The sequence below is a fragment of the Lachancea thermotolerans genome, assembly GCF_000142805.1.
Source record: "Lachancea thermotolerans CBS 6340 chromosome C complete sequence".
Classification (NCBI taxonomy): domain Eukaryota; kingdom Fungi; phylum Ascomycota; class Saccharomycetes; order Saccharomycetales; family Saccharomycetaceae; genus Lachancea; species Lachancea thermotolerans.
This window is the reverse complement of record NC_013079.1, coordinates 328,328-352,692: the sequence shown is the minus strand read 5'-3', so window position 1 is coordinate 352,692 and position 24,365 is coordinate 328,328. Positions and strand designations below refer to the sequence as shown.

General features: G+C 48.4%; 12 protein-coding genes across 12 annotated transcripts; 6 read left to right on the top strand and 6 right to left on the bottom strand.

The window, feature by feature from the left end:
* Positions 1–48: 48 nt before the first annotated feature.
* Positions 49–996, bottom strand: RCE1 (CAAX prenyl protease; the record flags this gene model as incomplete). The annotated part of the gene is made up of 1 exon (XM_002552355.1): positions 49–996. One exon carries the CDS (start codon positions 994–996, stop codon positions 49–51), a length of 948 nt encoding a protein of 315 aa, XP_002552401.1.
* Positions 997–1,493: 497 nt separating this feature from the next.
* Positions 1,494–4,145, bottom strand: BUL2 (ubiquitin-ubiquitin ligase BUL2; the record flags this gene model as incomplete). Its single annotated transcript, XM_002552354.1, has 1 exon — positions 1,494–4,145. One exon carries the CDS (start codon positions 4,143–4,145, stop codon positions 1,494–1,496), a length of 2,652 nt encoding a protein of 883 aa, XP_002552400.1.
* A 288-nt stretch (positions 4,146–4,433) lies between these two features.
* Positions 4,434–5,339, bottom strand: CTK3 (Ctk3p; the record flags this gene model as incomplete). Its single annotated transcript, XM_002552353.1, has 1 exon — positions 4,434–5,339. The coding sequence occupies one exon, from the start codon at positions 5,337–5,339 to the stop codon at positions 4,434–4,436; it is 906 nt and encodes a 301-aa protein (XP_002552399.1).
* A 245-nt stretch (positions 5,340–5,584) lies between these two features.
* DAT1 (Dat1p) lies at positions 5,585–6,253 on the bottom strand (the record flags this gene model as incomplete). Its single annotated transcript, XM_002552352.1, has 1 exon — positions 5,585–6,253. The coding sequence occupies one exon, from the start codon at positions 6,251–6,253 to the stop codon at positions 5,585–5,587; it is 669 nt and encodes a 222-aa protein (XP_002552398.1).
* A 955-nt stretch (positions 6,254–7,208) lies between these two features.
* Positions 7,209–8,339, top strand: DSK2 (ubiquitin domain-containing protein DSK2; the record flags this gene model as incomplete). The annotated part of the gene is made up of 1 exon (XM_002552351.1): positions 7,209–8,339. One exon carries the CDS (start codon positions 7,209–7,211, stop codon positions 8,337–8,339), a length of 1,131 nt encoding a protein of 376 aa, XP_002552397.1.
* A 211-nt stretch (positions 8,340–8,550) lies between these two features.
* On the top strand, positions 8,551–10,263 carry TAF8 (Taf8p; the record flags this gene model as incomplete). The annotated part of the gene is made up of 1 exon (XM_002552350.1): positions 8,551–10,263. One exon carries the CDS (start codon positions 8,551–8,553, stop codon positions 10,261–10,263), a length of 1,713 nt encoding a protein of 570 aa, XP_002552396.1.
* A 295-nt stretch (positions 10,264–10,558) lies between these two features.
* Positions 10,559–12,796, top strand: FCP1 (protein serine/threonine phosphatase; the record flags this gene model as incomplete). Its single annotated transcript, XM_002552349.1, has 1 exon — positions 10,559–12,796. One exon carries the CDS (start codon positions 10,559–10,561, stop codon positions 12,794–12,796), a length of 2,238 nt encoding a protein of 745 aa, XP_002552395.1.
* Positions 12,797–13,062: 266 nt separating this feature from the next.
* Positions 13,063–14,928, top strand: PRM15 (phosphoribomutase PRM15; the record flags this gene model as incomplete). The annotated part of the gene is made up of 1 exon (XM_002552348.1): positions 13,063–14,928. One exon carries the CDS (start codon positions 13,063–13,065, stop codon positions 14,926–14,928), a length of 1,866 nt encoding a protein of 621 aa, XP_002552394.1.
* A 358-nt stretch (positions 14,929–15,286) lies between these two features.
* SAM4 (S-adenosylmethionine-homocysteine S-methyltransferase SAM4) lies at positions 15,287–16,276 on the top strand (the record flags this gene model as incomplete). The annotated part of the gene is made up of 1 exon (XM_002552347.1): positions 15,287–16,276. The coding sequence occupies one exon, from the start codon at positions 15,287–15,289 to the stop codon at positions 16,274–16,276; it is 990 nt and encodes a 329-aa protein (XP_002552393.1).
* Positions 16,277–16,978: 702 nt separating this feature from the next.
* On the top strand, positions 16,979–18,193 carry VAN1 (Van1p; the record flags this gene model as incomplete). Its single annotated transcript, XM_002552346.1, has 1 exon — positions 16,979–18,193. The coding sequence occupies one exon, from the start codon at positions 16,979–16,981 to the stop codon at positions 18,191–18,193; it is 1,215 nt and encodes a 404-aa protein (XP_002552392.1).
* A 727-nt stretch (positions 18,194–18,920) lies between these two features.
* On the bottom strand, positions 18,921–20,498 carry KLTH0C03806g (KLTH0C03806p; the record flags this gene model as incomplete). The annotated part of the gene is made up of 1 exon (XM_002552345.1): positions 18,921–20,498. One exon carries the CDS (start codon positions 20,496–20,498, stop codon positions 18,921–18,923), a length of 1,578 nt encoding a protein of 525 aa, XP_002552391.1.
* Positions 20,499–20,865: 367 nt separating this feature from the next.
* On the bottom strand, positions 20,866–23,859 carry NAB6 (Nab6p; the record flags this gene model as incomplete). Its single annotated transcript, XM_002552344.1, has 1 exon — positions 20,866–23,859. One exon carries the CDS (start codon positions 23,857–23,859, stop codon positions 20,866–20,868), a length of 2,994 nt encoding a protein of 997 aa, XP_002552390.1.
* Positions 23,860–24,365: the final 506 nt, after the last annotated feature.

The window sequence follows — 24,365 nt, the reverse complement described above, 5'->3', positions numbered from 1 at the left end:
AGGTAGCGACAGTTAGAGCATCCGAAGTGGTTACCGGCCCAAATTTAACTACAGCTCAATTGCATGTTTACTATCCGTTAAGCCCCACAAATTGTTCTTGAAACCTATGATTCCGATGAACAACAGCGCCACGTAGCTCCACTTCCAAAGCTTGCAGAATAGCGCGCTTGTTGGCGAGGGATGATGCGCCTCAAGTTGGTCGCGTAGCTCAGACATCTTTGGCAGTCCCATGTAGTTAGCAAACGAGTGCAGTAGACAGCAGCACCAGAAGTTTCTACCCGTTCTGATGTATACAAAGTTTGTGAATATCCCAAAAAGAGTAGTGTATGTCATCTGAAGGAGCGCCGTAGACACAACTTGCGTCACCGAGTATATCCCCAGAGTGTACATTTCCCATCCATGGTGAAGATGCGCTAGCCCAAAAAACAAAGGTGGCAATAGTAACACAGTACTGTATGTCACGTCGTCTCGAGATGTGAGCAAAAAGCTGTTCACAAGCATGGAAGTGTAGAACAATTCCTCTGTAATGGGTCCAAAAACGTAGTTGCGTACGCCCCAAATATCGCAAAGCTCGTTTTTGATGTCTTGAACGGCCTCCCTCAAGGAGACGCCTGGAACCAGTACGTAGTATAAAACGTTATCCAGGAGCGGCCCGCAATACAAGATACAGGCCAATTTGAATGCACACCCACTGTCCACGAGAAAAGAGTGGAAGTCGAACACAACATTAGTTCCGCTGTACACACCAGGAATCAGTCCCAACTCCAAGACGCCCTCTTTGAAAGATGTGCCTCGTGTCGAGAACTGCGAGTTCAAAAATGGGACAAGTGCCAAATTCACGACAGTCGCCAAAACCACGCGGCGCATTCTCGTTTTAATCACCTTAGGATCATCGCGCCGTATTTTGTAGTCGGTCACCTTCTTGGACCACAAATGGATTGCAGCAACATACGAAACTGACACGTAGAGTGAAATGAGTAGCGGTGCCAGAGCCATTAGTTTTCTAGGCCACAGCTCGAGGTGATCATTTGTGGTGTACGATGAAATTCTAATGGCAGTGGTACAACGTACGCAGCGATTAGTTGGATTGAAGCTGGTGCTTATCCAACTCTCGATTCACATTTCGTCTTCGAAAACTATTTAATCGTTAGGACATTGTTCTTAATCATGTCTGGCCAGGTTCTGTCTCACCTCGCTTGTTAATTCACAGAAAAATCGCTGTAATGAATCTTTAACTTATACTCATCGTGATTATTTTTTTCAGACGTTTCTTACTTCAAAAGATCTCTAACGAAGTAGCTGACACCTGTCCTCCAAATGACGGCGAAAGAGGGGCAACTTCTGTGCAAAAAGCTCGTCCAGTTGCGAGCGCAGTAGAACCAGTCTCGGTACGCAAAAACGTGCCGTCCCAATGAGCGCGAATCTTCAACATCTCTATAAAAGCATTTTTGTCGATATGTAATGTAAAAGCCAAACTACTGAGGTGCGGAGGTTCATGGCTCTAACATTCTAATCTGAACAGGTACATCAACGGTCGCAACCCCTAATTGACCCTCAAATTTGATGTTTACCCGTATGCAATACAGTCTTGAAATCAAGCAACTTTCAAATGTTGGAATCAATGTTTCCTTGATATCATCGTTCATATGGAGGTTAACGGTGACAGTTCTTTCGTATTCCCCATCACCAGTCTTCACCCACTCGTGAAGCAGTTGGTTTTTGAGTTTCTCGGCGGTCGAAGTGTGAACGCTACTGTTCGACGAAGAACCGCTAAATGTGTTCGATAAAATGCTGGCAGTACTCGCGCTTTTATTGGGCGCCGAGTCGCTGATTTTGTCGTCGTTCTCCAGAGTTTGTGACTGCTTCTTGAATATGTTGTGTAAAGATCTAACGTCAGTACGCAGTGTGCATATACTCTCAATATTAGTCATGAGCTGTTCAGACAAAAAGTCAGTAAATTTAAGCTCCTGATGAATACTTGATCTTCTTGACTTGCTGAATAGCTCGTTCAGCTGCTCAAAATTTTCATCAAACTTTGCCTTCAATTCAACCATCTCGGCCTTGAAAGCCTTGAACACCTTTTGAATGTCATCCAACCTTTCTTTCTTCAACAACAAATCAGCATTTAGCTTAATTGGAATTGAGTTTATTGACTTTGCTGTGATACAAATGAGTTCAGTAGTGACTGTTTGGATCTGTGGGGGAAGGTGGGATTTGCAGTTGTTGGCTTGGATGCACCTTAGGCCTATGTCGAAGCTGGATAAGATTTCCTTTTCTTTATCAGGCAGGGAAGCCTGAAGGTTGTACCAATTTTCTTGATTCTGTTCGCTCTTGCTCTCCAGTTTATTTGTCTTTTTGAGTAGGGATGGCTCCACGTAGGGGAGACCTCTTTTGGGTATTTTTGAGGTTATGATGATGATGCCTGATTTATTGGAAGATGTTGGTTGTGTAGAATGTGATTGGGTAGATGGTCCAAAGCTGCCAAATATTCCCTTTTTTAGTTTGTTGGCAGATTTCTGCTTGTCTTTGTAGTTGTATTTGAACTCTACCTCCACCTTTTTGTCCTTGTCTTTGTTGATTTTAGAGCTTCTTAGTGGAAAAGAGGAACAAACGGGATCGACGCGGTTGCTAACGTATAGCTGGTCTAGCTTACGTCTCATTATATCTTCGGAGTCAACATCTGTGGGATCAACTGCTGTTCCACTTATGTCTGTATTATGAAGATCCTCGCTTGTGATGCATTCATTTGTGTCTAGCCGTTTGAAAACCTTTTTCAAAGCTTCGATTCTCTCCTGAATGAGTTTTGACATGTCTTGGAGTTGGTTGAGTGGCGCCCTCTCTCCGGAGAAAGGTCGGCAAAACCCGAATGGTATGAATCGAAGATTATACTCGCGTTCCTTCAAAATGTTGAGTTTCTTGCTTTTAGAGTCTTTCCCCACAACTTTTGTGTCGATGGTATAGTTGATCGACACGTCCTCAGTCGATAAATCGTTTGTGAGAATGGGCGAACCTTTGGTCCCCAGATGGCCGTATCCCAGCATGGGGTTAACCTTTATGCTCGAGTACTTTCCACTAGCCTTGGTGACGTCAATACCAAAAGCAGGCGGGACTAGGCAGTGTGAGAATTGTTGATGTTTACAAGAGACATCTAACAAATGAGTAGGGAGCTTGAACATGAAATACTTTTTGTATCTAACATGAGGTTCCAGCACCCTATTGTTGTTGAGTCCAATGACACAGTTCTCGAAATCTCTTCGGCCCGGAACATAGCTCACGCCGTTTGAAACGTCGATGTTAGAATAGGACCAGCTAGCACTGATATCAACCATTCTCAAGAACCTCTTAACCGTACGTTTACCGCATTCTCTGTCCACAGAAGTTGCGCGTCCTTCTAATGTCACATAAAACATTTCAAACTTTTGACGCTGAGTTGACCTATTCTCAATCACAACATAGCCATGAATAATGTCCCCCGAAGTATACTCTTTCAAGATCGATTCATCATCCACCTTCCTATCAGCCACGGCAGGTTCCTTTGTTACGCGGATGCTGATCTCGATTGGGGTCGTGAGCTTGGGGAGCGAGTAGAGTTTGTCAATGTAGATATTGTCAGAGTCACCCAAATCATCCTGAATGGGCTCATGCAAAGTGCTTAAAGCTTCGAGATTCAAAAGCTGATCTCCTGATATAGAGCTGCGACCTCCATGTGCGGTACTATCCACAGATGTCGAGGAAGCATTCGCGACCGTAGTTGTCTCATGTGAATCTGGGGTCAAAGTGGGTGCACGAGATTGCACCTCCTGGTATGTTGGTGGGTAATCGTGCAGATCGGGATTCACGTTACCTTGAGGGATGTGCCTATGCAAGGTGTTGTAGAGCTCGAAGGATGGAAGGACATCTACCATCATATTACTCGAGGAAGAGCTGGCAGAGTTTTGTTCCTTGTTGCAGACGAGAGAGTCGAGCGTGGCACGCGACGACGACGTGCTTCTGGGTTCCTTACTTGGCGAGTGGGCCTTCCTAAGCCTCAAAAGGTTGGATGAGGAAGAGCTTTTGAAGAAAAGCGAAGGGGAAGAAGATCTGCCTCTACCAGTAGATGGATCTTGCTTTCCCAGCTCGAATCGAGGCCTTCTTTCATTGTGCATCTGTGTTGCGCTGTGTGGAGGTCCTATTTTGAAGCTAAATAATGAAGCACGCCGGTTCAACGAAAGACTTGTTCAGCCTATACAGAAAGGTTTATGGTGCGTTTCACTACTGCTATCTTAAATTATGTATGTGTGTGATGAGCTCAATTATTTTTGTAGAGCTTAAATTGGAAAAGTTTTTGGGCCAGGTATGCAAACGAGACAGTTGGTGGGGGACAGCGCCCCTTTTTCCCACGTTGTTCGCACCTGAGTCGATCGACTGTAGCGCTAGTAGCGGCCGTAACTTCATTAATTATACATGTAGCTATTTTGAGCGATGTTATTAATGTCCCGAACGTCAGCAAAGTCATTCTTAGACATCCCATCGAGTGACCCCCAAAGGAGGTCGAACTCGCGGGGATCGAGCATGAAGTCTCTTTCAGTAAACCACATGTGCTCTTTGGACTTTTTGTGTCGCTCGCGATCGCTTTCCATGCGATGCAGTATGGTGCTGTTAGTGGTACTTGTAGGAATGGCACATACGCCATTGACACGGTAGACTTCCTGGAGGAAGGCCGCGTGTTTTCTGCGGTCTATGAGTAATGTGAGGGTATCAGAAAGCGCTTGCTTGTAGTCTTTTGGGAAGCCCTGGGGCCGAAACCATGGCAGCTCGGCCGCGGCCTCTGGTAGCGGAGAACTGTACGAGGTCCCCAGGCTTTGCAGCAGTTCCTGGCCACCACAGAACAGCAGAGGCTCCTCGGATGGAGACTCGAGCACCTGGCAGAGCCTGTTCAGAAACACGAAGATGTCCACGCAAACTTTCAGGTTGGTCAAAGACTTCCAATCCTCTGCGGGAAGCACCAGCGCGAATATCTGGTCGAGCTGGCCCAGCAGATGGTTGTACACGACTTTGCTCGCGGTGTTTTGCTCGCCGTCAAGCTCCTTTCTGCAGCGAGGCCACAACATCGACACCAAGCGGCTCCAGTATATCAGTACGTTGAGCCTGTCCAAAGAGTCCATCTTCTGTGCCGAATCCAGCAGGCACTGCTGAAAGTCCTCGTAGTGGTGCTCGTAGTGTCGAAGGTAGAACTGGACCGGGTCGTTCTGCTGTTGGCTGGCGCCCGACAGCGGCGAGTTGTCCTTGGCCGCGTTGAGGGTTTTGTGCAGGTTTTTGATGACCTGCAGAAACTGCAGACGCGCCTCGAAAGCGTCCATTTCAATGTGCGTGTGAAGGTGTTCGGAGGTTCGATGCGAAGGCCGTTCTTCTGCTCAGAGTATATGGGTATCATATTTTTTCATGTTGGCGCGATGCCAGCGCGCCAGCGACGCGATATAAGGAAGTGAGACGCACCGCGCGCGCGGGCCTCGTGGCTTGCGCGCAAGAGATACTGTGTTACACTAAATTACCGGGAGCTGATGCTAGATACAATACATGCTATGGGATGCTGCTCGAGGCAGACTTACTCGCGGCTGGAATGCGAGCTGGATGCAAAGGAGGAGAGGGAGTCTGGGTCCGGCGAGCCATGGAAGCGATCGGTAGCGAAAAGCTTGGTGGCACGCATCGGATCCAGCGATGAGCCCTGCATTGCGCCAGGTCGCGTGGCAGGCTGCTGCTGTGGAAGGGTGGGAGGCATGAACGCCGGGAACCCGGGCAACAGCGACGACGGCGCCGCGGACGCGGCCCACGGTTGCAGCGGCAGAAACGACGACATCGACGGCTGCAGCTGTAATGGGAGTGGCGGAGGTGGTGGTGAGCTCGCCGGCGGCGTCGCGCCCATGTGTGCCATGCGGCCTGCGTGGAACATCTCGATGGACGGGATTCGTGAAGAGTGCGCCCGTAGATCACCAGTCACGTGCGTGAAGTCGTCGTGCACGGAAGGCAGGCGGTTGACCTGGTTAAGCTTCTGGATCTGCGGCGCGCCCGGTGACTCGGACAGCGACAGTTCCACGGGCCCCACAGGCTCTGCTGCGAGCGCCATCGCGTTCGCGGCCGCGCTTTTCTTGGTCACTTGCCCCTTGCTTCCGGGCTTGCGGCCCGACCCCGGTTTCCTGCCCTGGGCGAGCGTCTTTCCCTTGCCTGGTTTCCTGCCAGAGCCCGGCTTCCTTCCCTGTGCTAGCGTTTTAGCCATGCCTGCAGGCGGTGTCTGAACGGATATCTAAATTGACGCGACGAGCGCTGGACTTGAACAATGTCTCCAGTCGCGTTCTAGAGCCTCTACTACCGAAACAAGGCTCTTCCGGCGTAATCGCGTGTATTGGGCTTCTTTCAACTTCGGCGGAGCCTGTGCTCTTCTACGCTTCCTATGCTTACTGGAGGCGCCCCAGCTAGTCCGATGCCCATGTCCCTCCAGCGCTATACATATAAAAAAAAAACCCTGCTACTATTACAGCTGTGAAAAAAGCCAAAAAAGCACGCAGGCCGATACTCAAAAAAAAAACAAACAGAGTAAGGCATCTGGTCACGTGGGATCAGAAGGATTCGCGCACGCTTATCTACGATTGTTTGGAACAAGAGAGTCCGGGATTTGCATTTCGCGAATTGCATGCTGCGAGGCGCTGCACAGACTTTCAAGATGCGCTGCTGCGCGCCATCGGCGAATGCGGGGCATTCGAGGTGGCGTGACAGCGTACAGGGCCGTGGGCTGTGGACGCGCAGCTCTCAGGCCTAGAGGACGTGCCGCAGAGGGCCACTCGCGGCGCCAGACACACTGGTGCGATGGGCATATGCAAGAAGGGCGAGGAGCGCAAAGTAGAATCACACGATACGACACAGATGACTCCCACGAGACCAAAATTATGTGTTCAAGTCACAGGCAGTTAGGGCCGGAGCACGTGACATTAGAGCACGTGACATGAATCGCATATCAAGAGCAGAATATCATGTGACATAGACATTACAGAACCACGTGCCATGTGTGCGCAAAGGAACAAACAGATATCACGTGCCTATGGTGCACGTGATAAAGACCCTCATGTTGCACGGACGTCCAACACAAGGCGTGGCGTGTACTTCTATCGACGTGATCCCAGCTAGCTCGCGCCCTCAGCAACATACGCCCGCAGCACCGCTCGGACAATTTCAAAATGAGCATCACCGTACACATAAAGTCGGGCCAGAACAAGTGGGATGTCGCCATCGACCCCAGCAGCACAATCGCGCAGTTCAAGAGCGCCATCGCGGCGCAGTCTGAAATCGCGCCCGAGAACCAGCGCCTCATCTACTCGGGCAAGATTCTCAAGGACGACCAAACCGTCGAGTCCTACAAGATCCTAGACGACCACTCGGTACACTTGGTCAAGTCGGGCGGTTCCAAGAAGGCTACGTCCCCCGGCGCCACGGCTGCCGCCTCAGGGGACGCCACCGCGACTGGCGCGACAAGCACCCCCGCGGCGCAGCCCCAGCAGAGCGCTCCTGCCAACCTCTCCACGGGACAGGGCAATGGCTTCAACCCGCTATCAGACCTCACCAGCGCACGCTACGCAGGCTTCCTGAACCTGCCCTCCGCAGACTCGTTCGGCCCTGACGGCGGCATGACCAGCGCCCCAAACTCGGACGACGTGCTCAGGATGCTTGAGAACCCTGTGATGCAGTCGCAGATGAATGAAATGTTAAGCAACCCTCAGATGATCGACTTTCTGATTCAGCAGAGCCCACAGCTGCAAAGCATGGGCCCACAAGCACGCACCCTTCTTCAGAGTCCCTTTTTCCGCCAAATGATGACCAATCCTGACATGATCAGACAGAGCATGCAGTTTTCGAGCATGCTGGGTGGCGACTCCGCTGCCGGCGGCGGCTCCTCATTCCCTGCACCGGGCACTCCCGCGGAGGCTGACGCGCCCAGCCAGCCTGCCGCCAACCCCAGCGCTGCACCCAGCGCTGGTACCGCCAACCCATTCGCATCTCTTCTCGGTGGCCAAGCAGGAGCCTCCGGCGCTTCACCTGCAGCCAATCCCTTCTTGTCTATGCTAGGAGGCGGCAGTGCGGGCACCCCTCCTGCCCTAGACCCTATGGTTCTCTCATCTATACTCGGAGGCGCCGGCGCGGCAAACCAGCAGCCACAAGATACAAGACCTCCTGAGGAGCGCTACGAGCATCAGCTCAGACAGCTGAACGATATGGGCTTTTTTGAGTTTGACAGAAACGTAGCCGCCCTGAGACGAAGTGGCGGCTCCGTGCAAGGGGCCTTGGATGCGCTACTGAATGGTGACGTTTAAACTACATACGGCCGACCCATTGCGCAGACCCATGGAGTCCCCGATGTAAATAAGTATCATTTAATGGCTGATGTCGACTTCTTTTAGTACATAGTGACATCCAATCATATTTCATAACTAATAACTTACAGAACCAACGCTACCAAATTGCATAGTTTGAAATTAGGCGTCAGCAGTAAGCTTCACTTGGGCTATCTTCGTTTGACCACGGATGACAAAGTCTGCACCGGACTCTCCAAGCAGTTCCTCTTCTGAGCTCAAAGGAGTTCAGCTGAGACATCTGCCGAACTTAGAGGAGATACCAAGGACGGCTCTGGATGACCCTTTGAGAAAACTGCTGGAAAAGGCTGTGGCCATCCAGCTGAAAGCAGTAAACAGCAACGTGTCTATCTCACAATTTGCATTCGAGAATCTGATCATTTTAGTGGAACAAATGCTCTCTAACATGCTAGTGGACCTTCACAAAATGGTAAATATACAGAGAAGGCATTGCATATCGAAGAAAGACCTTCTTCTGATAATAGATGGCTACAATTTGACGTGCGCTGACCTTATGGTAGAGCTCGAGAGGTCCCAGTACGTGCGGTCCCACAACCTAGAACGCGTCCGCAAGGTACGGGAGGAAAGCGAAGTGGTAGAGGCAAAGGAAAAAACGCCTCTATCCGAAAAAGAGCTTTTGGAATCAAAGCACCTAGAGTTCTTCATTCAGGATAAAGAAATTCTTACGCTAGTACCGCCCACACCCAAGAATACCAAGTATGTGCCGAGATGGCTTCCCGAGTTTCCCCCAGACCACACGTATAGATTCACGTCTCAATTTAATAGACCTATCACTGACGAGAGGCTGATGAAACGCAAATTGGCAGAGGAAGCCGATCTTTCAGAAAAGGCACTTATCCATTTATCCAAGTTAAGTCACGAAGAATCGCCCTCAGAGGGTGCTGACAGCGACGAAATATTTAAGGAAAGCCAACAAGACACACAACTGATATTCGGGCCCGCGAAGAAAACGAAGATTGCAGCAATCAACGGAGCTAGTGACCTCTTGCGTACTCTCCCTCAGCAGAACTACAACGTGGAGGAATATGCAAGAAATCGCGTCGAGATTGCAAGGCGGAAAGTCGAAGAGTATGAGAGGCACCAGCTGCTTTTACAAAAGGGTGCATTCATTAAGGCAGCACACCTGCTATCTCCATTCGCAAAAAAGAGGAACTGCAAACAGGTTGAAAAAGAGGTACGAACACTTCTGCATCGCAGTTACATTGGCTTATTGAAAAGTGCGCCGCTTCTACGGGAGCAGCGCAAACGCGAGGTTGAACTGGCAGAAGAAAACAGGCGCCTCAGAGAAGAGCAGATAAGGCAAGAGAGGGAAGAGAGGCTCAAGAACTCTAAAGATTACGATGTGCTAGACCTTGACAACCTCAATGAAGATCCCTTTTTCGGTGGATTAGGAAGCAGTGACACTGAAGACGAGAAGGAGCCACCGCAGCAAGAGGGTACCAACAAATCAGGTAATACAGCGCCCAGCGCTACTCCAGAGATTAGCGACCGGGCAAATACTATGTCAGCAGATATCCCAGGGCGTTCTGTGCTAGATGAGGCAGAATCTCAGGACCTTACAAGAGAAGCTGATATGGAGTTTGATTCAGAAAAGAACAAAGACGACACAAGTAATGAGTATTCTTTTCAAACCGCTGGGAATCCTCGACTTTCACCTGGAGGACCCTCAAGCGCTCTCCATGATTTCACTAGCACACCGCCCGCGCTGCCTTCGAGTGATAACAGAGAAATCCACGAGGGAACCCCTAGTACATCCGCACCCCAAGTTCCCGATAATGGGGAGCAACAACGGCAAAAAGCCCCTGAGGCCAGTGTGAACGTCAACGACGCCTCCGCTGAGCCTCAGGAGCCTCGGACTAATTAGAATCTAGAGGAAGAGCGTCTCACAGCGCCGAACTGTGCTTTTTTCGGGTCACAGCAGCAAACAGATGCTTAGAGACGCTCAAAGGTTAATGCTCCACACAGATCAGAGCAGGATGCGAAGCTTCTGGTAACCAAAAGTTCCGCCATGCCTCACCCTTCAAGCCCCGTCTCGAACTTCCCTTCTTTCGAACGCGTACTAACAATCATCAATAGTTATTTAGCATCATTGTAAGAAAAATTTTCTTGGAATAACAATTCAAAGGGTTCAACAGTCAAACATAAGTAAGTTAGGGGACATGACGACGCCAATAAGATTGCCTTCGAACTTGCCCTTCCCGGTTACGATAGCGAAACTTTGCGTTTCCACCGGGGACTCAGTTAAGAAAGGCCAGCGACTATTTGTTTACAAATATTGGGAGCTGCAAGATATTATAACGGCACCTAATGAAGAAGCACCGAAAAAGAAGCGAAGGGTTGACTTGATAGGGACATTTGACTCGCCAGTTGAAGGCACTCTAGTTTCGCTCAACATAGGCTTAGGCGACGAGTTCGTTAACGATGCGAACGTTATTGCGGAGGTGAACCAGCTCTGTTCGCACGAGGTTACATATGGCGGTCTCTGTGTTGTGTGCGGCAAGACTGTTGAAGAAGATGACCAAAACGTATCTGATAATGGTATTTCTAATAGCAAGCTAACAGTAGCACACAACAACACCAATATCAAAGTTTCAGAGCGACAGGCTGCGACTATCGAGAAGACTGCTCAGAAGCATTTACGCGAACACAAGAAACTGGTATTGGTTGTGGACTTAGATCAGACCGTGATTCACTGTGGTGTGGACCCAACTATCCATGAGTGGGCCAACGACCCTTCGAATCCCAACTACGACGCGTTAAAAAATGTCAAAACGTTTTCGCTGGACGAGGACCCGATACTTCCGCCTTTCTACATGGGTCCAAGACCGCCCCCAAGGAAGTGCCAGTACTACGTTAAACTAAGGCCGGGCCTTCAAGAGTTTTTTGATAAAATCGCTCCTCATTTTGAACTCCATATCTATACAATGGCTACCCGAGCATACGCACTGGAAATCGCCAAAATAATCGACCCGAAAGGCGAACTGTTCGGCGACCGCATATTGTCGCGAGACGAGAATGGCTCACTAACGCACAAATCACTCGAAAGGCTCTTCCCCATGGATCAGTCGATGGTGGTAATCATCGATGATAGAGGCGATGTATGGAGCTGGTGCGAGAATTTAATCAAGGTAGTTCCTTACAACTTCTTCGTGGGTGTCGGGGACATTAACTCCAACTTTTTACCAAGACAGCAAAACTCTATGTTACATTTGGGTCGAAGAAACAGAAAGAAGGCTGAGGAAGAAGAACTTCTAACGGACATAATGGACACAGAAAAGAAGCTTCAAGAGAAGATAGACCAGGAGGTGAAGAAACAAGAGGAGAAATTTAATAAAATCAACGAGGAGAACCAGCCAGAGCGGCCTATTTCCAAAGAGGATTTAACCAAGAAACTGGAGCACAATGCTTCTTTAGAAGTTCAGCAACAGAACAGGCCCCTGGCCGAGCTACAAAAACACATGAACAACCAAAAGCTACTGACCGACGACGACGATGAACTTCCGCATCTCTCCAATATTCTTTTGAACGTACACAAAACTTATTATGACAAACTTGCCGAACAAGGTCAGCCTCCTGACATAAAAACGCTCATGCCACAAATGAAATCGCAGGTTTTCAAACGATGCCATTTTGTGTTTTCAGGGCTTATCCCTCTCGGGACTAACGTACGACAAGCAGACATTGTGTTATGGACGAGCATGTTCGGAGCAACAACCTCTGTTGACGTCGACGAAGCCACTACCCATGTCATTACCAAAACACCAGGTACCTTCAAGGCGCGCCTCGCGAAAACTTATAATCCTAACATCAAAGTAATTCACCCCGACTGGATTTTTGAATGTTTAGTCAAGTGGGTCAGGGTCAACGAAAAGCCTTATGAGCTGACCACAGAGCAAGATGTATCTCCCGAAGAGCTCGAGGAGTTTAAAAAGAGACTTGATAAGAAGAAGCAGTCTGAGAAGGCCTTGAGCGAGAGCATCCAGCAGGAGGCCACCCAAGAACTCAATCTTCTAACCGGCAATGACCTGTGGCTCGACAACGACGACGACGAGATGGATGAGTTTTTGAACGACGAAGATGCGAACGATGATAACGAAGATGGCGGCGAAGACCTAGATGAGCAGCAAGAATATCGGTCTCCAAGCTCGGACTCGTCAGAGTCGTCGACACGCGATGTCCATACTACTGGGCTTTCGTCCGACAGCGCTTCAGAGCACAACGGTGGCGAGCCTGAGAATGCTGAGCTGGACGCTCAGCATCAGGCAACTAAAAGATCCTTCGAGCCGGCTGAAGCGGAGACGCCTCCCAAACGGCGTAATTTGAACGCTCGCGACCCAGCGAACGAAAATGACGATGAAGATCTGGAGGCAGAGCTGCTGCTCGAGCTTGAAGGCTAGTGCTGCTTTAAATTAACCCGAAATCTCCACCGACTCGCCGCGGCACCTTTTTAGCATATTTCACCAGATCACTTATACGAGTCAAAAAGTACTCTTTCAACTTTTTCAGTTCACATGCATTTAGTCCACAACAGGGGCTTCACAGCTCTTCCATTTAACACCGAGGAGCACCACAGTTTGAAAAAAAACGTCAGTCCGTACTAGCTTGTACATATAAGTATATATATCCGGAACCGAAACTAATCGTTGGCTAGCATATATTTGGCATGATGAGCTTGACGAACGCTGAAGTTCCTGAGGACTTGAAACTTGGGGTCGAAGCTTGGTTGAAGTATGATAAGAACGAACAAACAAGAGACCAGATCATCAAGTTAGTGGAGGATAAGAGCTGGACGGAGCTTCGCAATCGCTTGAATTTCAGGATCACGTTTGGAACAGCGGGCCTGAGGTCTAGGATGGAGGCAGGGTTTAATCGCATGAATACTTTGACGGTTTTGCAAGCTTCCCAAGGCCTAGCAAAGTACATCGCAAGCAATTTCCCTGACAACCTGTCAGTTGTTGTTGGCCATGACCACAGGTTCAACTCTAAGGACTTCGCGGAGGTTACCATCGTGGCGTTTTTACAGTTAGGGTTCAAGGTGTACGACTTAGGGTTCACAGAAGACGCGTCGCAAGACGTCGTAGTCCACACCCCAATGGTGCCCTTCGGAATAGATCACTTGCGCGCTTCTGGCGGCATTATGATCACTGCGAGCCACAATCCTAAGATGGACAACGGGTACAAGGTGTACTACTCAAACGGCTGTCAAATTATCCCTCCCCATGACCAGCGTATTTCTCAGTCGATTTTGGCGAACCTAGAGCCTTGGGACCGGGCTTGGGACTGCGCCGCGGTAAAGGCCGAAGCAGTTCAATCTGAGATGCTCATTGACGCGAAAAAAGTACTGGTTGATCAGTACGTGGATACTGTGCGCCGCAGCTTGGTTATCACAAACGTCAATCACACCAAAGCGCCCTGGTTCGTTTATACCCCGCTGCACGGTGTCGGATTCGAAATATTTGAGAAGATCCTAAGCAGTGCCTGGAGGCTGGGGCAGGGCCGCGACTACCTGTGCGTTGAGGAACAGAAATATCCTGACCCCAACTTCCCTACTGTCAGCTTCCCCAACCCCGAAGAGAAAGGTGCGCTTGATAAAGCCATCGAGCTTGCTGAAAAGCACGACATAACATTCGTGCTCGGCAATGATCCAGATGCAGATAGGTTCTCAGTTGCAGCGAAGCACAATGGCCAGTGGCGGCAATTGACTGGTAACGAAATTGGGTTCTTGTTTGCCCAGTACAAGTGGGAGACGTACAGGCTGGAAAGTGACAAGTTCAAGGGCACTAACCCGCTAGCGATGATCAACTCCACAGTTTCTTCACAGATGATCAAAAAGATGGCTGAGGTCGAAGGCTTCCACTACGAAGATACCTTGACCGGGTTCAAGTGGCTCGGCAACAGAGCCCGAGAGCTCGAGAATGCCGGCTACTTCGTCCCTTTCGCTTATGAAGAAGCTATTGGATACATGTTCTCAGACGTCGTGCACGACAAAGACGGGATCAGCGCTGCTGTGGTATTTCTACAGATGCTCTGGAGTTGGAAGGCGCAGGCGCTGACTCCTTTTGACGTTTTGCAGCGCGCCTACCAGAAGTACGGGGTATTCAAAGAATACAATGGATATTACATCGTCCCTGACCTCTCTCTTACAGACAAGGTTTTCAGTGGCATCCGGAGTGGCTTCAGTCTCCAGCCCACACACATAGGACAAGAGTTCCGCGTCGAGTCCTACACTGACTTAACTACGGGCTACCAGTCCAACACTCCGGATAGCGAACCACGACTACCTGTTGACCCATCGTCCCAGATGATCACAGCTACCCTAACGCCGACGTCTTCTACAGGAAGGCAGGGCTTCTCGGAATCTGTGCGGTTTACCGCTAGAGGCTCCGGAACCGAGCCCAAGCTTAAGGTTTACATTGAGGCAGTTTCGTCGAGCGAAGAGCTAGCTTCTGCGCTTGCAAAAAAAGCCTGGGATGTCTTGCGAAGAGAGTGGTTCAAGCCAGAGCAAACAGGGCTCGCTACAAACTTCTGATGCGTGTTCAAAGGCGTCACGGCGAATGTTTGCCTTATCGTCTCGCTAGTAGGCCTTGCACGGTGTCTCCGTGGTGACGAGCTTTCGAAGGCTCAGAGAAGCGGCGCAAGGCACGAAGCATCTGACAAAAAAAAACTGCGAAAATCTGGTAATGTGTGTCATCGCGCATAAAATTTATTGAGGGTTTCAAGTTATAAACGAAACGCGCCTGAAAATCAGAGAGATCGAGGAAGCTTTGGCGTGATTAATTACAATCTTTGAGAACTAAACGTTTCGACGAAATTTGGTATTTGAACTAGATCAAAAGTCACCAGCGGAGAAGCTCGAAAAAATTTCATATCTGACAGAAACAACGAAAATGCCACGCCCAAGTGTAAAGGAATATCTAGCCAGCAATCCCGAGGAAGTGCTGGTTCTTGACGGAGGCCAAGGAACAGAGCTCGAGAACAGAGGGATCAAGGTGGCCAATCCAGTATGGTCTACTATCCCCTTCATTAGTGACTCGTTCTGGACGGCGAATGACAGCTCATCGAAAGACCGCCAGATCGTGAAGGAGATGTACGAGGACTTCCTGAAGGCCGGCGCGCGCGTGTTGATGACGGTTACTTACCAAGCAAGCTTCAAGTCCGTGTCTGAGAACACGAGTATCACCACATTGGAGGAGTACGATGCCCTGCTGAGCAGGATCGTGTCTTTTTCACGCTCTTGCATAGGCGACGACAAGTGGCTGGTGGGGTGCATTGGACCCTGGGGCGCCCACAACTGTTCCGAGTTCACCGGCGACTACGGCAGTGAACCCGAGAAAATCGACTATCTACAGTATTTCAAGCCGCAGCTCGACAACTTCACTGTTAACGACGACTTGGACCTCATCGGATTCGAGACCATTCCCAACATCCATGAGCTGAGGGCCATTCTGTCTTGGGACACTACCATTCTACCAAAGCCATTCTACATTGGTCTTTCCGTGCACGAGCATGGCGTTCTGAGGGACGGCACCACCATGCACGAAGTTGCTGAGCTCATAAAATCCCTAGGCGACAAGATTAACCCCAACTTTGTATTACTCGGGATCAACTGCGTGAGCTATAACCACTCTCCAGAAATTCTGCGGTCGCTTCACCAGGAAATTCCCGAACTTCCTCTGATCGCTTACCCCAACAGCGGTGAGGTTTACGACACCGTCAAAAAGATCTGGAATCCCAAGGGAGACCACACGCTGACCTGGGACCAAGTTGTAAAGAGCTACATTGACAGCGGCGCAAGAATCATCGGTGGCTGTTGCAGAACATCCCCCAAGGATATCGCGGCCATCAACGCAGCAGTGAATAAATACCGCCCTAACTAGGCCTCCGGTTCCAGGACCCAAGCCTCTGTACTACATACTAGTGATAGAATGAATAAACAACGCACGCATCGGTAACTCAAGACTATGGGGCCTGAGAGACTAGGCACCTTTAAACACGTGACTTTCATTGCTTATGTAACAGGATATCTTATTCTACGAACAATGTGCTATCCGCACATTGTACGAGTCAAATCACAAGCAGCATTCCGGAGCTCGCGGAAGTAATTGACTTAGAGGCTGGGCGCAGCGAATAAAGTTTTGATACTCAAAGCGCCGGCCAGCATTGCATTTGTGGAGCACGCCTGATTGCAGTGGAGATGGCGATACTGTTTGGAAAAAAGAAGAAGAGCAAGCTGGAGCTACCAATGTATGTTGAAATAACACTCTTTTGTGCGTTTTCATGAGAATACGTGCTGACTAGAGACCAACGGCTGAATAAACAAATGCTAACAATGACGAACCAGCTCCAAGGAGAAGCAGAGGTTGTCTCCGAAGAAGAAAACAAGCTTGCGTCAGAGTGTGCAGGAATTGAAACAGGCTGCGAAGACTCACAGTAGGAAACTATTGCTCATTGCTGTCGTTCTAGTTCTCTACTGTCTGCTGAGAAGAAGCGGATCTGACGCTGGCATTCTGCCGGGCGCCGAAGTGCAGCTTGAGGAGCCCGAATACTACAACTTCGACCTGCGTGATGCGGACTCTGAGATGCTGAGAAAATTCGACAACGGCGCCGAGCATTACCTGATCAGCAAAGGTGGCCAAGAAATTTTGGACTCCAGCGACAAGGAGCGGTATGAAGAGGAGGTTAAATCACTTCTTGATTCGACCGTTGAGCACTACGACCTGAGGGACTTTGAGGGCTCTGCCCAGGGGGAGGTGAATAGAGAGCATGTCCTTCTTCTAGTTCCCCTCAGGAACGCCGAGCAAGTTCTCCCACTTATGTTCAAAAACCTAATGAACTTGACCTACCCTCACGAGCTCATTGACCTGGCCTTCTTGGTCAGCGACTGTTCGGAGGATGATAAAACCTTAGAAGCTCTTTTGGAATATTGCAAAGAGCTTCAGAGCGGTACCCTCTCAGACGTGTTTGCTGCTCATAGTAGTGACGAAGAGCTTATTAAAGAAAAAGGAACTCATGACCTGTTCCTCAAGTACATGAGGCCCAGCTACCTGAAAATGGTCAAAGACGCTTATAGCCCACCATTCCACAAGGGCTACGACAAGCCCTTTAGATCTGTTCAAATATTCCAAAAAGACTTTGGTCAAATTATCGGCCAGGGATTCTCTGACAGACACGCTGTGAAAGTCCAAGGGATAAGAAGAAAGCTAATGGGGCGCGCGCGGAACTGGCTTACTGCTAATGCTTTGAAGCCATATCACTCCTGGGTATATTGGAGAGACGCTGATGTAGAGTTATGCCCGGGATCGGTTATCCAGGACCTCATGTCAACAGATTTTGATGTTGCTGTCCCAAATGTCTGGCGTCCCCTGCCAGAGTTTTTGCAGGGCGAGCAGCCATATGATCTCAACTCATGGATAGAGTCGGACCCAGCGCTTCAGCTGGCTCAAACTCTGGATGAGGATGACGTAATTGTCGAGGGCTATGCAGAATATCCGACATGGAGAGTTCACTTAGCATACTTGAGGGATCCTGACAGCAATCCCAAAGATATCATAGAACTAGATGGTGTCGGGGGGGTTTCTATTTTGGCCAAAGCAAAGCTATTCAGAAACGGAGTGCATTTTCCTGCTTTCACGTTCGAAAATCATGCAGAGACGGAGGCCTTCGGGAAGATGGCCAAAAAGATGGGTTATAGAGTAGCTGGTTTACCTCACTACACCTTGTGGCACATCTATGAACCAAGTGATGACGACTTGATTCAAATTGCAGAGAGGGAAAGAGAAAAGAAGAGGTCTTGAGCAGTTATTGCATGCCAACAAGTATTTCGCAACTACTGGACATAGAATGGATTTGATGATGGATAAGAATTAATTCAACTGTATAGTAATGTAAAGGACCTGTCGATAAATTGCCCTTTAAGGCGAAGTTGGTTCAAGGGCAACCCGCTTCTTCTTGCCCAGAAGAGGCATGAAACGCCCCAAAGAAGCGCGTTTTTAGCCTGCCACATAGGTCCCGCCGCTTTCCTGGTATCTGAGCTTGTCTGTTTCATTGTAAAACACACTAAGGGCTAGTGTTCCAGATCTTCGAGATAAGTAGCGTACCACGATTATCGTATTATACATGCGCTGTTAAAGAGGAGACGTAATTTTGATTTTTGGGTGGCTCAAGCTCAAGTAACGTCTTTGAACCCGGACGACAACATCGTGATGTTCACTTTGTTGCAGGCTATCAGACTTGAGGGATTCAAAAAATTGTGGATCGAAAGATTATAAGCAAGAAATGTGTATCGCGCTCAGAAGTTGTCACTTGTTTTTAGTAAATGCTTAAATTGATTTCAAAGTAAGAAATTATCGAGTCAAGTGTTGAGGTATCCAGAACGAGTATTGTCTATGACATCTAAATCATGCTAATCTAAAATTATTCCGCTTTTTCAGGTGAAAGCGGCTCGTGAACTATTCGGGCATTAATTTTAGCGTGTGATGCACCTGTAATTAAAAATCGATTCTATAAGGCATCGGAGGCTTGTCATTCTTGGTGCTTTTCGTCTAACTTTATCCTTACAGACCGCTCCCTCCTTCTGGTCCACCAATCTTCGATTGCATAGGCCCCGCTAACAAAAATACCAACTGATGCCAGACCGATTCCTACGTATAGAGCAGCTCTATATCCCTTAAGAAGATCTGTGCCATCCTTGTTGACTTGACGCTCCGCAGTTCCGCTTACGCCCAAACACAGTGACATGGAGTAGTTGATCATGGTATTGACGAGAGAGCCAGCCATTCCTTGATACTGACTAGGTAGCTGGTCGCTCAGTATAATGGAAGAAGCCGGAAATGAGAGATCCATTCCGAAGCTCAGAATAACCATAGTGCCAAGACTCATGCGAAAGTACGTTTGGTCAACTGGCGTCACTGACAGCATTATACAGCCCACGTCAAAAGCTATAACTGAGGCTAATAGGATGATTGCAGGGCCGGTTTTGTGAATGGTATGTCCAACAAGGAAAGCAGCAATTGTTCCGAAAATTGCAAACATGAAATATGATCCGCCTGCCCACAATGGTGTGTAGTGTCTTAGGTTCAACACAAAAGCCATATAGTAGTAGGTCCAAATTCCAAATGAGCCCCAGCCCAAGAACAGGGAAGCTAAGATCATCATCAGCTTACGGTTGAATAAGACCGCGCGCGGCAGAAGCGGCTCTTTTGCGAACCTGGCTTCGAATATGATAAAAATTAACAGAAGAATTACCGATATAACGAGGAGAACGATAATGTAAGCACTGTCCCAGCCGTCAGTCGGCGCTTGATTCCAAACAAAATTGAACATGATAAGGCCGCAAACGCCTAAGAAGGATCCTAGCCAGTCCATTTTAAACTTGTGAACATTTGTTGGAATGTTATCGGGAATAACATACCATGCAATTAAGCCGTTCAAAGCGGCGACAATGGTATATGCATAAAAAGTCCAGGCCCAAGCTTCACTTTCAGTTCCTATTAGCCCAGAAAACAGACAACCCAAAGTGGCTCCAATAGGCGCACAGGCCCCGATCATACTGAAAACCATGTTCTTGGCTTTAGTGTTTGGTTTGTAGATGTTCCCTACTATTCCTGTGACGTTTGGAAGCACAAATGCAATGCCTAGGCCCTGGAAGGACCTCGCAACAATGAAGAAGTCAACGTTATGAGCATAAGAGCTTAGTCCGCAGATCAATGACCAAATCACCACGACCGCGTAACCTCCAAGAAGTGTTTTCTTGAGGCCGTAGATGTCCCCGACCTTGCCGCTAACCAAAATGAAAGAACCCGAAACCAGCGGGAACGAGGCCATCAGCCAAGCTTGCTGGGACGCCTTCGCTTTCAGATCCTCGGATAGCAAGTCAAATAACGGGTTCGCTTGTAGAGCTGCGGCCTGGTTGAGCAGTTGCGAGAGCATCGAAGATATTACAAATAGATACTCTTTCCATTGCTTATCGAAGTAATCTGGATTCTGCAAACGAGATCTGGAAGCCAGAAGCATATCTGAATCTTCATGATTGTCTACCACTTTCCTTGAGATATCACTGCCCGTCCGCTGCTTACTCACCGGGGTATACTCTGAGTTCATTATCCGATGACTTCAAGTGTGACTGAACTTCCAACTTTTTCATTAAAATTGACCTGTTTTTTGGACAATTGATATCTAACACATGAGTCAAACCATCATCAACAGCACGTGCAAGATAGTATCTCAAAGCGGTTCAGTTGCAAGTTGTCGTGTGTCTCAGCCCACTCGGCAACTTGCGCTACTATTCAAACGAGAGTGGTGCACCTCCTCTTAAATCATTTTGTCTCCGAAAGACGCCAAGAAACAAAAATCTGGGGAGTCAGAAAGGCGCGTGCGATGCGGTTAGCTATTGAAGAGTGTACGTACATGCCGGAGGACTATCATGCAGATGAATTTTGGGGGACGACAAGGCCCAGAAGTTGACATTTTAAATGAGCGGATCAGTAGTAGGGCCGTTCTCGTCGTAAAACACAGTCTCACCATCATCCACGCCCAGAATGTTAGCTGCATACATAAAAGTTGAGTGCTGCAACTGGGCAAGATACTGAGCCATGACATCGGAACCCGGGATCGCTTTGGATTTGCGGCGTCTCGGGTGAAGCGGCTTTTTAGAATCCTGGCTTCTAATATCGTTATATCTTGGAGACGATTTTTCGGTAGTCCCAAATCTGCTGCCCCTGCGACTGTTATGCTTGGATGTTGCTGTGTACTGACGACTCAAGGTTGAGGGTGCAAGAGGAGGAACGGCATCCAGAGACGCGCTTGAGACGCGGGGAATGATAGCGCTGAATGCCGATGGCTTTTCTGGGACATTAGCGAGGACCCGAGGCTGTTTAGGACTGCGTGGGGCAGTTTTGCTTTCCAGCTGCGATGTGTCTGCACTCCCAGGAGCAGAGACGAGTATATCAACGTCCGAAGACTCTGACGAGACGCTCTCTTCCTTACTGCTTTCGTCAGACACGGGAGTATTGGTTTCCTCGCCGGTACTGCTGGCAAGCGAAATTCCCAAGCCTCCCCCTGTGTTGTTGAGATCACTCAATCTCAGAAGCTCGTCTTCCTCAAGTTTTTGTTCCTCGTCAGAATCCCGCACAAGATTCTGCGTATCGCCAACGCTTATTCCAAATGCGTCCGCTTTTATTGGCTTGTCAAGCTCTTTTGCTTCATCCTTTACTTCAGTTGGTGCATCACTGGCACCTTTTTGCTGTTTACGCAGTCTAATGTTGTAGCTTGCCTTTTTAACTTTTTTGAAGTACTTCGAATTCTTGTTGGCAACCAAGTTTTTGTTGACGTTACCACAACGATCCTTCCCATACCCAATAAATAACCCTTTGTATCTGTTTCCGAATTTTTCGTGGAAGGAGTCATTGTTTGGATTGTTTGCGTCTTCAACAAGTTTAATGGCATTTGATATGTTCATAAAATTAATCCAACAACAATGCCCGTCTTCCAAAAAGTTGACCAGCTCAATGTCACCGAACACACTGAAGTCTTCATATAACTGCTCTTTTGATGGAAGCTGGAACTTTTCTTTGAATTCCTGATATTCTGGATCTTTGATGAACTTATCCTTGAACGCATGCTCAGGGAGACTCACATAAACGTTTCTGCTAGCACCTATCGTAACTGCTAGTGAAATTGATTGAGGCAAATTGCCGGAGTGGTGGCCCCAACCAACTTTTAGGACATTTCCGTGTAGTACTATTGGCTCAATAGTGGAGTTTGCGAAAAACTGGACAGCTGAGGCAGCTTCAATGAAGGTAACAAAGCAAATATGCTTAGCTTCGATGTATTTGACACTTTGTAAAATACCGCCTCTAACAACGTTGCAAATGTCTTCGGTTTTGGAGCGTGGGCTGATATTTCCGATATAAACGGTTCTGTTTCCCAATCCTCCGCCCATTGCAGTCGCAACTTGCGCTGTGGTGGTGTATTGTTGCTGGAGTGTTTGTCCAAGGGGTTTGGACATGTTCATGTAAAAAGGGTATCCAGGGATAGGGGGGTAAGCTGGTCCATGTGAGTTGGCCTGTTTCAAAGAAACCATGCTGCCACGCGAAGATGAATCCTCATGATCATTGACCAAGACTTCTTGTGGTTGAGGTGATGTAGTATTAGAGGTTAAGTCATTAAGGGAAGACTTGGAATTAAGCGCCTTGGAGATCGTGACGTGGGGCAAGTGTTCGGAGCGCTCCTCGACCAAAGGCCTACCATATTGTGTCGGGTCCACAACAAGTGTTTGCTCTCCTAGACTGGTTTGTTGCAGTTTCGAACCTAGAGATGCTACACTCTCCCCACCTGAAATATCTGAATCTGAAGTGTTTGATAAGGCGCGTTCATTCAACTGAGAGCTTGATAAGGTTTGGAACTCTGACTTGCCAGAAGCAGAAGTGGTGTTAACATAGCGGAATTTGATCAAACCAGCCAATTTATTTGACTGGGATTTGAGGTACTCAACAGTTTCCAATGCCATGGCAATGCTAATAAAATGAATAATGGCATAATGGGGACCAAAATGCTTCGACGAGCGTCCTGCATTGACGATCTCGATAGCTTCGACAACATAGCGTGGTCCCTCGTTTACGATAAAACCCAGGCTTTTAGAAAGCAAGGCCAGATCAACTTTATCTTGAAACTCCAAAATCAGCGACCTAGTAGCACCAGCCCTAAGAACTTCAATTTTGATCTCTTGGAGAGTCGGACCAGTCTTCACATCTCGCAGTGAGGCAAAATTTAATGTCAGTTCTTTAGACTTCAACTCCTTTTTAAACTCCGAGAGTTTTTGCAAAACTCCGTTGTAAAAATCTAAGCAAGTCTCTTTAGTCAAGAAGCTAACAAGGACTGATTGTTGCTGAGAATCTACCAGGTAGACGCTCTCGACGCGATCAAATTTCTCAAATTTGGTTAAAAAGTCATGTAGATGAGTGTCGGGGTTCAAATTTGAAAAAAGTAGTGAGCGCGTCATGTACTCATCGCCACCTCCATCTGCGCTGCGAGGTAATATGTGGAAAACAACCTCATATGCGCGCTGTTGTACCGAACTGTTGTGCCGGTAGCTGCTACCGTGCTTGAAATTCCTCTTCTCGGTGGGAGGAGGCATGCGTAACTGCGTAGAGCCGAAGTTGGGAGTGTGATAACTGCTTTGCGCGTGAGACGATCGGCTTCCTCCTGCACGGTGAGGGGAGGCAGAGCCCATGCCAGGTGTCGCCAAGAATGGCGAACTCATCAAAAGATGCGAAGGAAGAAGCGAAACACCGTAAGAGGTGTCGAACGGCGTCTGTGGCGCCGGAGGCACTCGGTTACCATGATAATAGCCCGAATACTCGCGCGAGCCTTCTGGCAATGCCACGTGGGAACGTTGTTCTGCGTATAGTCCTTTTGGGTGCTTCCCCATGCTTCGATGTGCGCTCGGAGTGTAACTCGACATCAATGTACCGTATATCGTGTAGGCGTAGTAGACTGGCTTTATAGTTCTGATTTTACCCACACTTAGCCTATTTTTGGGAGTGAAACTTTGTTATAAACAGCTTGATCTGCACCTTTATCCTAACTGGCACGTTCTTCGCGATCCAAGATTTCGCTTGGGATAATTGCTTCTAGACCTGCGGACTCTAAAGTGCCACTCAATTGGCGCCTAGCAACAGAAAAGCGTCTGTGATAAGTCCGGTAGCTCGAACTTCACGCTGTTGAACTGATCGAAAACTTTTCGAATAAAGTTGTCCCTGTGTCTGAAAAACGAATTCTGTATACTTTCGTGGACTTTTACTGAATCCAGCCGGCAGCAAATTAATAATCACCTTTAACGATGAACCGAGATATATTTAGTTTAGCGTTCAAATACAAGAATATACAGATAATTGGCAGCACAGGGCTAACGTAATTAGTCCGGATTGACATCAAGGGAATTGGACTTGGAAACAACCATGCGAGCAG